The 15,171-nt window shown below is 34.4% G+C and overlaps 1 protein-coding gene across 1 annotated transcript; it reads left to right on the forward strand.

Annotated features, from left to right (window-relative positions):
* The first annotated feature begins 11,842 nt into the window (after nt 1–11,842).
* On the forward strand, nt 11,843–12,781 carry LOC101431577 (olfactory receptor 51B2-like). The gene has a single exon (XM_004447524.2). The coding sequence runs from the start codon at nt 11,843–11,845 to the stop codon at nt 12,779–12,781; it is 939 nt and encodes a 312-aa protein (XP_004447581.2).
* Nucleotides 12,782–15,171: the final 2,390 nt, after the last annotated feature.

Below are 15,171 nucleotides of genomic sequence, written 5' to 3' on the forward strand. Positions count from 1 at the left end.
ATGTATTCAAACAAAAATTAGTTCATGATTTTACTGGGGGGAAGTTGTGTTATCAGGATCCCTGGAGAAGTTTCTTGACTAACAGATCCTTTTGCAAGAGAATTTACTTCTTCATTGAAAATGGTTATTTTAAAAATAGCACTGGAAACCATTGATTTTGATATTACATCATTGTTTAGATCATTCTTATTTCAGTCAGCTTTTTTTTTCTCATTTTTATTAGTATTTACCATTAGTTTTGTAAGAGGGGAGAGAATGAATAGAAAATTGATGTATGTAATCCTCTTAGTTTAGAAAGAAAGCACAGATTATAAAACAAAAACCTAAAAGCAGGAAAAAAAGATACATTTAAAAATCAAAAAGCATCATGATGCAAGTAAGTATAACATAAGTGTTTTTAATAGAGTTATATCTTTGAAAGAAAAACAATAAATAACAAGTTAACTCAAATAATTAAAAATACATAAAGTCAATGTGATGGGTATGGACTTTATTTTTATCATTAAAATATTAAAAATATATATAAATATAAAAAATATTAAATGGGCAATTGAACAAGAAGAAATAACTATATTAAATATTTACACACTTAATCTCATTACCACAAGGTATATGAGGCACACATCAGCAAAGCTAAGGGAGAAACAGATACCTCTACAATAATAGTTGGAGACTTCAATAGACCTCTCTCAGTATTGGATAGAACACCTGGACAGAGGCTAAATAAAGAAACAGAGAACTTAATAATATTATAGGTAAACTAGACATAACAGATATCTAAACAGTGTTGTACACAAAACAGCAGGATATACATTCTTTTCAAGTGCTCATGGATCCTTCTCCAAGATAGACCATACGTTGGGTCAGAAGACAAGTGTCAATAAATTGAAGAAGATTGAAATATACAAAACACTTTCTCTGATCATAACAGAATAAATCTGTAAATCAAGAATGGATGGAAAAAGGGAAAATTCATATGGAGATTAAGAGCACACTCAACAATCAGTAGGTCGAAGAAGTAATTGCAAGAGATTTAGCAAAATTCTTGAAATGAATGAAAATGAAAACACAACATAACAAAACCTATTGGACACCCCAGGTACTGGTGCTCCTGAGGGCTACGGAGACACATAGGCTCTATGGTCATGGTAGATGGCCCTGGATTTCAGTCCCATGTCAGTGGGCCCTACTTTGGAATTTGTGTTCCTGAGTATGATGGAGTTGGACTCAGATGTAACCTTTCTACACATGCCTCTTCTGTCACTTTTAATGAACCTGTGGTTGACTCTAGGTTTGGTGTATACAAAGGAGATTTGAATCTCTGGACTGTCCATGTGTCAGCTGGGACCTGAGCCTCAGCAGAGTTGCAACTCTTACTCTCTGGTTCATTGGACTTACCCAGGACACCTAACAGGTAGCTGAAGATGGTCAACCACCACACTAGGGACTCGAGAGTGCCTACAACTGCAAATAGGAGAATTGCATCCATCATTCATGTGGAATCTAAGCCCCCTCTTGAAACAGAGGTGGCGTGAACATCACCATCCCAGGGTCCACAGGATGGAGGAAGAAAATATGGATTAGAGTGGACTTCCTGATATTCTACTTTAGAACTATTATGACTAGTAATGGAGGAAACTGTAGCATTGATGTGGAGAAAGTGGCCATGGTAGTTGCTGAGGGCAGGGAGAGGGAAGAAGAGATGTGATGTGAGGGCGTTTTCAGGAATTGGAGTTATCTAAAATGATATTGCAAGGACAGATGCTGGACATTATATATCCTGTCATAACCCACTGAATGTACTGGGGGAGAGTGTAAACTACAACGTAAACTATTATCAATATGGTACAGTAGTGCTCCAAAATGTATTCACCAAATGCAATGAATGTGTTACAATGATGAAAGAAGTGGTTGATTTGAGAGGAGTGGGGTGAGACAGTGTGGGATATATGGGAACCTCTTATGTTTTTAATGTAACATTTTTTGTGATCTATTAACTTTAAAAAGAAAGACAATTAAAAAAATAAAAATACATTTTAAAAAAACCATTGAACACTAAAAAGGCAGTACCAAGCGGGAATTTACTGCCCTTAATGTTTACATTCAAAAAGAAGAAAGAGCTAAAATTAATTATTTAACTGTTCACCTAGAAGAACTAGAAATAGAACAGCAAACTAATCCCAAACCAAGCCAAAGGAAAGAAATTGTAAAGATAAGAGCAGAAATAAATGAAATCAAGAACAAAAAATAAAATAAAATCATTAAAACCAAAGTTGGTTCTTTGAGAAGATTAACCAACAAAGCCTTAGCTAGACTGACAAAGAGAGAGGACACAAATAAATAAATCAGAAATGAGAAGAGTGACATTACCACTGACACTGTAGAAATAAGAGAGCTCATAAGAGGATACTATGAACAAATGAATGCCCCAAAACTAGAAATTGAAGAAGAGATGGGCAAAGTTTTAGAACATATGAACCACCTACACTTACTTTAGAAGAAATAGAAGAGATTAACAAACCAATCACAAGTGAAGGGATTCAAGCAGTTATCAAAACCTCGCAAAGATGAAAAGCCCAGTACCAGATGGCTTCATTGGTAAATTCTACCAATCATTCAAGGATGAACTAATACCAATCCTGCTAAACTCTTCCAAAAATTGAACAGGAAAGAATGCTACCAAACAAATTCTGTAACGCCAAAACTAGATAAATATACTCCCAAAAATGAAAATTGCTGACCAATATCTCTAATGAAAATAGAAGCAAAAATCCTCCACAAAAAACTTGCATGCAGAATCCAAAAGCACATTAAAGACCTATACACCATGATCAAATGGATTTTATCACAGGTATGCAAGGGTGGTAGAAGACACAAAAATCAATTAGTGTCATAAACCACTTTGATAAATTGAAGAAGAAAAATCATAAGATCCTCTCGATTGATGTAGAAAAGGCATTTGACAAAATACAGCACCATTCCTGATAAAAACTCCAAAATTAAGAATAGAAGGAATTTTTTTCAATACAGTAAAGTGCATATATGAAAAACCTTAGCTAGTATTGTACTCAATGGTAATCACTGGAACTGAGATCAAGAACAAGACAAGAATGCCCACTGTCAACATTATTATTCAATATTGCCTTAGAAGTTCTAGCTAGAGCAATTAGTCCAGAAAAACAAATAAAGGGCACCCAAATAGGAAAGGAAGAAGTAAAACTTTCACTATTTGCTGATGAAATGATCCTATATCCAGAAAATTCTGAAAAACCTACCACAAAACTGCTAGAATTAATAGATGAGTTCAGCAAAGTGAAGGGCTACTAAGTTAATATGCAAAAATCAATAGTGTTTCTATGCACTACTAATGTGCAATCTGAGAAGGAAATCAGAAAAAAAACTCCATTTGTAATAGTGACTAAAACTATCAGATTTTTAGGAATAAACTCAAACAAGGGCATAAAGGATCTGTATTCAGAAAACTACAAAACATTACTAAAAGAAACCAAAATATTCTTATATAAATGGAAGAACATTCTGTGCTAATGGATTGGAAGTCTAAATGTTGTTAAGATGTCAATTCTACCCAAACTGATTTACAGATTCAACACAACCCCAATAAAATCACAACCGCCTTTATTGCAGAAATTAAAAAATTATAATCAAATTTATTTGGAAGGTCAAGGAACCCCATACAGGCAAAAATATCTTTAAAAAGAAAAACAAAGTTGGAGGACTTCCTGACTTTAAAGCATACTACTTAGCTACAGTGGTGAAAACAGCATGGTACTGGCATTAGGAAAGACAAATTAACTAATGAAACTGAATGAAGAGCTCAGAAATTGACCCTCACAGCTACAGTCAATTGATTTTTGACAAGGCTGTTAAGCCCATCCAGCAGGGCCAGAATAGTCTATTCAGCAAATGGTACTTGGATAACTGAATACCCATACCCAAAAGAAAGAAAGAAGACCCCTATCTCACATCTTACACAAAAGTTAACTCAAAATGGATCAAGGATTTAAATATAAAAACAATAACTATAAATCCCTTAGAATAAAATGTAGGAAAACATCTCCAAGGTCTTGTGATAGGAAGTATTTTCTTAAAACTTAAGCCCAAAGCAATGACAAAAAACCCCAAAACAAAACAGGTAAATGGGACCTCCTCAAAATTCTATGCTTTTGCACCTCAAAAGACTTTGTCAAATGGTGACAAGACAGCTGCCTCAATGGGAGAAAATATTTGGCAATCATATATCTGATAAGGGATTTTTTGTTTTGTTTTGTTTTTTAATTTCTCTCCCCCTCCCAGTTGTCTGTTCTCTGTGTCTATTTGCTGCATGTTCTTCTTTGTCTGCTTCTGTTATTGTCAGCGGCAAGGGGAATCTGTGTTTCTTTTTGTTGTGTCATCTTGCTGTGTCAGCTCTCCATGTGTGCGGCACCATTCCTGAGCAGGCTGAACTTTTTTTTGCGTTGGGCAGCTCTCCTTATGGGGTGCACTCCTTGAGTTTGGGGCTCCCCTACATGGGGACACCCCTGTGTGACACGGCACTCTTTGCACGCATCAGCACTGTGCATGGGCCAGCTCCACATGGGTCAAGGAGGCCCAGGGTTTGAACTGCGGACCTCCCATGTGGTAGACAGACGTTCTAACAACTGGGCCAAGTCTGCTTCCCAGATAAGGGTTTAATATACATGATATAAGGAGGTCATACAAATCATCAATAAAAAGGCAAAGTATCTGATTTAAAAAACGGGCAAAAGACTGAAAAGACAATTAGCCAAAAAGAAATAAAAATGGCAAAGAAACATATTAAAAAAGCTCAATGTCACTAATAATTAGGGAAGTGCAAATCAAAAATTCAATAAGATATCATTTCACACCTATTAGACTGGCCGCTATTAATAAGTCAGAAAAACTGTAAATGTTAGAGAGATCGTGGAGAGATAGGAACATTATTCCCTGTTGTTGGGAATGTAGAATGGTACAGCCACTGTGAAGAACTATTAGTCATTTACAAAGAAAGTTGAATATAGACTTGCCGTGGGACCTGGCAATACCATTGCTTGGTACATACCCAGAAGAACTGAGGGCAGTGACACAAATAGACATCTACACACTGATGTTCATAGCAGTGTTATTCGCGATAGCCAAAAGCGGAAAACAACCCAGGTGTCCATAAAGTGATTAATGGATAAACAAATTGTGGCATATATACATGATGGAATATTATGCAGCAGTAAAGAGAAATGAAGTTGTGAAACATGTGCCAACATGGATGAACCCGGAGGACATTATTTTGAGTGATGCAAGCCAGATACAAAAGGACAAAACTGCATGACTGCCTTATTATGAACTGCATATATTATGTGAAATATAATTATGTGAAATATGAGTAGAATTGCATATATAAGACATTTTTTAAAGCTGAACAAATGTAAGTTAATACTATGAAAGTTAATATCAGACAAAAAAAGCACAACATTATACTTAGTGAAGGAGACCAGATGCAGAGTAGTACATGTTGTATGATTCCGTTTATATGAAATGTAAATATAAATCAATTTATAAAAATGAAATGAGATTAGTGGTTATATAGATCTGAGGAAGGAATGCTAAGGGGTGTGGAATCTTTTTTGTGTAATGAAATTGTTCTCAAATTTTTGAGATGATGAATGCATAACATTGTGATTATACTAAAAGCCACTAATTATACACTTTGGATCAAATAGCCAGAAACACCAGTTATATACAGAAGGGAAAGCATACAACGATTGAGAGGTAAGGAATTTTCTTATTTGTTTATTTTTTGTTTATTATTGTTATTGAAATAATGAAAATGCTCAAATTATGATTGAAGTGATTAACACACAACCATGTCAATATACCAAATACCATTGATTGTACACTTTGGATGAATTGTATGCTTTATTAATATGGATCAATAAATTGATGTGTTTAAAAAACGAATAAGGCAAAACAGTTGATGAATGTAAGAAGATAATAATAGATATATAGTAAACAATCAATAATTATAAGCATATTATCTTGTTATATAAAAAAATGACATTCTAACTTTTGCAATTTATACCTTTTTCATAAGCTTTCCTAGATACGATGGATAGAGTAGATACTATTATATAAAGAAAATCATATTACATTTTAAAAGTCTAAAATGATATAATTTGCATACTTTTCATACAATAAAATTATTTTTGCCAAGTTTTTCTTAGAAAACAAAATTTATTTTAAAAAACTAATTGGCATTGTATGGTAAAGGGAATGCAAACTTTGAAGAAAAAAGCAGCTCTACTCCTTCATCCTTAACTTATAATTAAGTGATCTTGAATAAATTACTTAATCACTGAAACTCAGTTATATCATCTATCAACTAGCAATAACAAAATGCCTTTTGTAAGAATCTTGCAAGAATTTGAGAGTGAGTGCATTGCTCTATTAATTATTAATATATTAATTATATTAATATAATTATTCTATTAATTATATTAATATTATCATTATTGGCGAAGATGAAGACCTCAATATTTTGACCTAACAACACTCAAAGAGTTAAGAGAGAAAAGTGCTCAACGCATGGGGGATTGAGAACTCTCTTTATGATTTTTTTCATATAGTGAAAAATACAGTTGATAATTATATAGTGTTTCAAATAGCCTTTGGAAATTCTCATACTCCTTAGGCTTTCTCACTCAGTTACTCACAATATATCTTTCCTACAGCATTGGGACCTCCAGCCCACTGATCTTTTCAATTAGATTCTCTTCTCTTCATTTGCCTTCAAATCCCAGGTGGATTTTATTTTTCAGATAGAGACTCTCAAGCCATAATCCTATGTTCCTTTGCTCATTGTCAATCCAACCTAGACATTTCATTCTTCTATACCCTTCTGAGAACACAACATAAAACAAAACTTTCAATAGACATTTAGATCAATTCACTCATTTAATTCTGACCATAATTCTTATTTGTTTAATTACAACAATCCTTTTAGCACTGCTTATCACATCCATTTTCTAGATGGGGGAGTTTGAGTAAGTAAAGATAGTGAATCTTTAAAATACAAAGTTAGATTTACACTCAAGCAGACTGGCTCCAGAGCCAATGCTCTTAGTTAATTTAGGTAATTTATTTCAAATTTTCTAATCCGATTGAATTGAATTGGATTAAAATCCTGATTACTAATTATTTCTAAGTCTTTTCTACTTATAATTGTTTAAGTTTAAATTTAAGGCCTACATACATAATTCTCTAGGAGATATCCCTTCCTGAATATTCAGACTTGTAATGTCCAAAACTGAATAGATTTTATTGCTCTTTTCTAAATCCAGTATGTAAAACAATGCTGACTTCAAAACAGTTAATTAACAAATAACTATTGATAAATGAAAACGTAATTCTGCACATGATTCCTATGTTAGTAGAATGGAACTATCCTCGACTGAGCTAAAATCAGAATTACAGATATCTGTGTATTGAATCTAGCACATTCAGTCAATTACAAACTTCTATTCTTTCTAAATCATAGACTTTGGTTTCCAGTCACTTCTACTCAATCTTACTGGCAACACGTAATCACAGTCCCATCAGATCACAGTGTCCCCATACCTTCTTCACTCACTGGTCCCCCTTTCAAATGTCTTTCTCATATTACACCCAAAGTAAACTGTAACAATGATTATCTGACAGTTACTCTTTCCCCTTACTTCACACACATGATTTGTAAAATCATATGTGCTTAGAAACTGATTTCTCTCGTGTTTTGTTGTCCTAGCAATATTAAGATTCTGTTTTATTCAAATTCATGTATTTTCCTTTCTCCCTCAACCTAGTCATGTCTTTCCCTCTCTCAGGAACTACTATCCTAACCCACCTATAGCTTACATATTCCTACCCTTCTCATTTTTCAATTTTCAGCTTAAATGTCACTTTCAGTGTGAAGATTTCCCTGATCCCAGGAATACCTTCTATGTGCTTCCCTGGGAGCACTACTATTCATGCTATAATGATAGTGCTATGGATTTTCATGGTAATATTGTCTTTCCAGTTCCCATTACATTTTACATTCTGTTAATAAACATGCCACGTCCCACACCCTAACTTGGCACAAAATGAAAATACACACAGTAATTTAAGACAAAAAAAGAATGGCATGATTCACATGGTTATTAAGAGATTAACTGAAGTTCCTTCGGATCAGAAATAATTTCCCCAATTAAACAAAAAAAGACAAAAATGCAATTGGAATTCATAAGCATATAAGACCCTTGAAAACACCTGATCTACCCTCAATATTGGGAAGGACATGCATGAATTTCCTACACCCTGATATCAAGGATTTTGAGAGTCACCTAATCAAGTCTAGGCATCTTCACCACTGTTGGCATTTGAGTTTTCAGTTTCCCTGTCCCATCACTGAGTAAACATCTGAAAGGCCAGAAACATTGCTGGAGTGTCCCTGCTCTGCCCAGAAAGAAGAGAAAGTTTGGAGAGATTAAAGAGTCTCCTGGGAGACTGGGAAGGTGAAACTCTGGGGAGGTGATTTCCACATATATAAGCTCCTCTACTGGGGCCTCTTCAGAGGCTTTGAGAAGGAAACATCTTGCCTAAGTCATCAAATATTCCAGCGATGAGATGTGGATTGGGTGAGTTTCTAATCTGAGACCCATTAATAGGCATAAGGATAAGTTTGAATGCTCTGTACTAAATGTGACATTGAGACCTCTTGTCCATTTTTCTGGCAAGATGTTTATGGATTTATGAAATTTTAATAGACTTGGAAATGATATGTGTATTTATATTACATATATTTTTTCCTCTCATAATATGTCTTTGGAAAGGACATGGGTTGTTGGCAATAGTACTCAGTAAGAAACAAATCTAAAACCATGGCCTTGGCCCCAATATTCTCCTTCTCATTTGGAGGAATGTAATGCATTTACAAGAGCAAACAAGGAAGAGAAGATGTAACTGTCCATTCTACATTTCACTCTATGATGATTTAGTATTTTCTCCTGAGGCCCAGATAACTTTCCTACCCTGTGTTTCCTCACACACCCAAGTTTCCTCTCTCCCTTCTTTCCTGCATGGGCATTAGGAGACACGTTATGCTCCCAGACTGCGTACACTGGGCATTTTTCATGGATTGTTACATGCATAGGTGGGTGGGAGAAGGATGTTATAACAGCTAGGAATCCCATAATCTAGAAAAAGTCACCTGAAAATCGGGTTAATAGGATGCCTAGAATGAGTCATCATTAACTCAATTCTAAATTTTCAGTGTACATTGTGAGCTTCTTCAGTACAAGAATTGTAATTATTATGATTTCCTGTAAAAAATAAAACTGAAGGTCATGTAGCATGTTCTCAGTAATATCTCTGCTTGTTTGAAAGAATAATCTTTCCCACAGTCCCAGATGACACTTAGGAATGGTACTTCTAAAGGCTGTTTATAACTTTGTGTATGAAGTGTCCTTTAAAGGAATTCATCAGATATTGGTAAGTCAAGATTCTACAATGTTTAGGAATTCATTAAAAATTGTGTGTTCTGAGTTGGAACCTGTCTATCAATTTTGAGACATTCACTGTACTACATTTACTCACATTTATTCAGTCAAACCAGTCCTTGTACTCCTGAAGTAATTTTATGATTACATGTCAATAAATAAACCCATACATAGTCAAGTGCTCTTAATGGAATTTTTGCTGTGTAATTTAGGTTAAGCAAGGATGTGTGCAGTATGCTTCTAGCTCTAAGGAATGATAAATGATCTCTATTTGATGACAATATATTTTACTCATAGAAGCCTCACACACCTGTTTCTGGATAAATATCAGAATCTTCTCTTAGTCCTGGCAAAGTGTTTGTTTGTATTTAGGCTTTGTATCAAAAGGTCCAGGATATGACTTGCTTTTTATAAAATTTGATCTTCCTTAGCCTTCTCATTTTCATATTTTTCTGATCCAAACCATGCTGTGGAGGGAAATGTGGCCTTTGTATTTCTCTAGCATTTGGTTGATCATAAAACTTGCAAAAGCACATTTTTGGCTTAAAGTTTTTATTACCAAGCTCTGAAAGAACCTAATTAATTTTCAAGGAAAACTTGAAGAACAATCTGAATTTTGCAGTCTATATAATTTAGATTCCTAGTTTAGTATTATGAATTTCTTTGCTTATTGTACGTAAAGGCCTATGTCTTTCTGCTATTTTCGCCTTTCAGAAGATACCACTTTTCATCTACCTCCTCAAACTGCCTTTCTCTTCCTCTTATAAGTTGCTTCCCTTTGATTTTGAACCTATAGAAATAAAACAGCATTTGTGAAATAATCAGAATTGCTTAAATGTACCCATTAGATTTGTCCTTTAATATTAAGGGGAAGTCCTCATCTCAGTGTTTTGTGTCTCAATGAACATCATGCTCATAGAGATGTAACCTCAGAGCAACTCCTCACACGAGTTTGATTCTTTGAAAATTATTCTGACTCCTGTCTATTTGTTATACTAGGCAATTTTAGGAAGGAGAGTTGCATCAGTGCTTGTGACCTGCTTTCAGACTTCTGAATTTACATTTAAATTAAGTCTGCAGCAGAGCAGGTAAAGAGACTTTAAATTTCAGATTGGAGCTCCCGAGAAAATGGAAACAATGGAAGTGACTGACTTCCTTGGCCTGTGGGCGCATTGAAATTTGGCTAGTCAATAGTGGCAACCTCCCTCGGGAATTAAGTGTTGGAGAACCAGAGAGAGAGGTTGAGACAGAGAGAAGTATGAGAATTCAATTCTGTCAAATCATTTTTTAAAAGATATTATTTACTTATTTCCCACCTATGCCAATCTTTTTTTCTTTAAGAGGCACTGGGAAGCTAACCAGCGGCCTCCCGTGCCTAATCACTTGAGTCACCTCCGCTCCCTATCAAATCATTTTGCAAAAGACAAGAGGCAAGACAGACGATGCTTGAATGGCAAAGGTGTAATGAAAAAATAAAGTTTTTGAGGAGATCTGGAGGAAATGAGGAAACCATGTGTAAGAATTAAAAAGTTTTTCTTTCCAAGAAAGGAATAGAGATGAAATGCTTAAAATAAATAGTGCCTTTCAAATGTCACTATGTACATGAATCACACATGGATTGTGTTAAAATGTGAATTTTTGTTGAGCAGGACAGAAGTGGAGTCTAAAGTGTCACACTAACCTGTCCCACGTTTGCTACGTGAGGTTGGACTGTGGGCCACACTTCCATAGCCAGGCTCTAGAAAATTGTTAACAGTTGATATGTAAAGCAGTTGGAAATGATGATGATATTTGTTGAATCCCACAAAAGACCAAAATTTAATTTTCACAAGGTATCAAAAAAAGGTTTTCAAATGAAAATGTCTTTATCATGATGTGAAATACAATATCAAAATCAAAATTAAATGTGTCTGAGGAAATCAGCCATCACAAGAAAGCAACTGAGCAAGGATATTATCCACTTGTTCTTATTAATCCTTATGTTCTTGTTATCATTTGATATAAATATTTTTTGCATACACACAATAGTAGGGCCTGATGCTTTAAAAAATGAAGATTTTTAAAAAAAATTTAGAAACTTTTAATTATTTTCTTCCAGTTAGGAAAAAACCATTATCATTCATCTCTAGTGTAGCTTACAAATCTCTACTCTTCTTCTGCAGGTAAATAGCTGCAGATTCAAAGCTTATCATACCTACTAATTATCCACAAATACAAAGATTGTGATTGAGGCTACTATGGTATCTCTGCACTGAAAAAACTGGATTCCTTGGCTCATAAATTCCAGGAAACTTCTCTCCATCTGTGGGTCCATTATGTGGTCCAATATGAGTGCTGCCCCCTTTCTGCTGACTGGTTTCCCAAGCCTGGAGGCAGCTCATCACTGGATCTCCATTCCTTTCTTTGCAGTCTACATCTCTCTGTTTCTCGGCAATGGCACCCTCCTCTACCTTATCAAGCATGACTACAGTCTCCATGAGCCCATGTATTATTTCTTGGCCATGCTAGCAGGCACAGACCTCATGGTGACCCTGACCACGATGCCTACTATAATGGGGGTCTTATTGTTGAATCACAGAGAAATAAACCACACAGCCTGCTTCATCCAGGCGTACTTCATCCACTCCCTTTCTACTGTAGAATCAGGTATTTTGCTTGCCATGGCCTATGACCGTTTTAATGCTATCTGCAATCCCTTGAGATACACTACCATTCTCACCAGTACTCGAGTGTTAGCATTAGGGGTGGGGGCATTTATGAGGGGTTTTATATGCATCATGCCTGTAATCATGCGTCTTTTTTCATTTCCGTATTGCCATTCCCATATTCTCTCCCATGCTTTCTGCCTTCACCAAGAAGTCATGAAATTGGCTTGTGCAGATATAACTTTCAATAACCTGTACCCTGTGGTTACGATCTCTTTAACTATCTACCTTGACTCTCTGATCATCTTTTTCTCCTACATCCTAATTTTTCACACTGTCATGAGCATCACCTCTGGTGAAGAGAGAGCCAAAGCCTTCAAAACTTGTATCTCCCACATTGGTTGTATCTTGATCTTCTATGTCACTGTGATTGGTATTTCATTCATCCCCCGGTTTGGGAAGAATGTGCCACGGGTGGTCCAAATTATCATGAGCTATGTCTGCTTCCTCTTCCCTCCTTTAATGAATCCTATCATCTATAGCATTAAGACCAAACAAATTCAATATAGCTTCTTCCGCCTTTTTTCTCAACACAAATGTGGAAATTAAACTCTGATATGGGTGATTGCCCATAGACCTTGGTGGAAGTATATGATTTTTCTGAATGGAATTTCAATATATAGCAAAATTTCCTGGTGTGGCATCTGTTTCTCTAAATGATGTAATGCCATTTATGAATCCTTATAGAAAACGTTCCTTGAATTCATAGATTGTCCATGGTTTGTTTCATGGGTTGATTGGATTCTTTTCATCCTGTGTTGTCTTTCTGAGTGCTGATATATCAGAAAGATGAAATGCAGTCAGATATTGTAGTTTTTGTATATTCAGTATAATTTTTATTGTTACATAAAGAAAACTATTTTAAGTTTGTTGTAGCCATTTGCTTGTGTCCTTTTGGACTTGTTGGATATACCTATGGCTCATTTTCCTATCAACCTGTTCATAATTTGTAGGATCTCATTATATGTGAACAATACAGTGTAATTTATTTTGCAAATAATTCCCAGTGTTTACTGGTCTTTTTAATTCAGATTTTAAAAATGTATATATAAATAATTTCACTTGTTATTTACTTTATTTATTGATTCATTGGGATCATACTGATAATCTCCCCAATTCCAGTTTATTTCTATATTTCCTTATATTTTGCATAAATTATTTTTATAAATCTTATGTTATAATAGGTTATTATCAGAAAGAAAATAAGGAATTTAAATGTGTCTGTCTATTTTCATGGTAGTAGCAGTTATATTTACTCAACTACTTGGCTGAATTGTAAGGCATTACTAGGAGACAGACACTATCTAAGCAAAAATGATGTTAATATATGCAAGCAGACATAATCCAGGCCCTCGTGTAGACTGCAATTGATTAGGAATCAAAAAATCCAATAAATTCAAATTTTAAGTAACTCCTATTAATAATAAAGTGGAGGGAAAAAAAATCTGCTTTGAGATTTGTCCTCTCGAGAGCACATCCAGACTGAGATAAACAAAAATTTCTCTGAGGAAGTGTCACTTCAGTTAAGATCTGAGAATGGATATAAATATAAATAGTTATAAATTAACTAATCAACCAGGGCTAAGAAATTTCTTAGCAGAAAGTATTATGTATAGAGGACTCATGTGGGATTGACCATGAAACCTTACAGAAAAAGTGGTGACACAAAGAGGGAGATTGCTGAAAGGAGAAGCTAAAGTAGGAAGAGGAGTCCAGGTCACAACACATCCTGCTCACCATGGAAAGAGTGTGAATATCTATCCAAAGAGCTATGGGGCAATATTGAATGGTTTTCAAAAAGGAAGTGTCATGATTTCATTGATGTTTACAAATTATAAGTATAGTTTCTGTATATAAAATATATTATGAGTGGACTAAGAGAGGAACAATAAAACTAGGAAGTAGTATCGGGGTAGTTCCAGAAAGAGATGCTAGCAGCTAAAATTAAGAAAACAAAGAACATAGTAGATATATATGAAACCCATTTCAGATTGAAAATTAAGAGGATTTGCAGATATTTATAAAACTATAATAAAAAAATTGGGGAGCAACAACAATAATCATTAATTTCTGGTTTATGTCATTTTAATGAACATTATTGCAATCAACCAAAATGATTATTAATTATGTATTGTAGCTACCAATCAAAAGATTCAAATATTTTTTGAAAACTATTCTAAAAGTTAATATAGTAAATAAAATATAGTTCAGATTTTCCTTTTAAAATGATCTCTCTCAAATTGGCTTTAAAGAGATAATGAACATTTACAAATATAAGATGCCTTAAAGAGATACAACCAAACTGATATACAATGTATATGTAAAGAATGCAGGTTATCAAAAGACATCATTGAATAGTGTAAAGAGAAAAGCTTCAGAGTCTATTTGGATTCTTAAAACATATAGCCAACAAAAGAGTTCATTTACAGAATATATAAAGTACTACAAATAAATTTTAAAAATACAGTTTGAAGAAATACTTCATGCAAATGGATTTAAATGGCCAATAAATATATGAAGAGTATTCAATTTCATTAATCATCAAGAAGATGGAAGTTACAATCATAATGCAGTATGATTATACACTAACCAGAATGTCTAAAATAAAAAAAAAAAGACTACCAATATCATTTGTTGGTGATGAGGTAAAACAAATGGAAATCTCATCCACTCCTGAGGAAGTTTAAACTGGTACAGCACTTCAAAAACTATGTATATATTTGGCAATATCTACTAATGCTGAGTAAAAGCAGATCTCACAGACCAGTAATCCAGTCTTTGGTACATATTCTGCAGAAATAAGTGTTTATATTCACCAAAGACTTGTACTAGAATGTTCATGCCAGCCAGCATCATTTGCAATTTCCAAAAACTCCAAATTATTCAAATACCTACAAAAGAACTGGAAGATAAATTATATTTTGTTTATATAATGAATA

Source organism: Dasypus novemcinctus, chromosome 10, assembly GCF_030445035.2.
Source record: "Dasypus novemcinctus isolate mDasNov1 chromosome 10, mDasNov1.1.hap2, whole genome shotgun sequence".
NCBI classification, from domain to species: Eukaryota; Metazoa; Chordata; class Mammalia; order Cingulata; family Dasypodidae; genus Dasypus; species Dasypus novemcinctus.

Coding starts and splice junctions, on each gene's coding strand:
- LOC101431577 (XM_004447524.2), top strand. CDS start 11,843: ATGTGGTCCAATATGAGTGCTGCCCCCTTTCTGCTGACTGGTTTCCCA.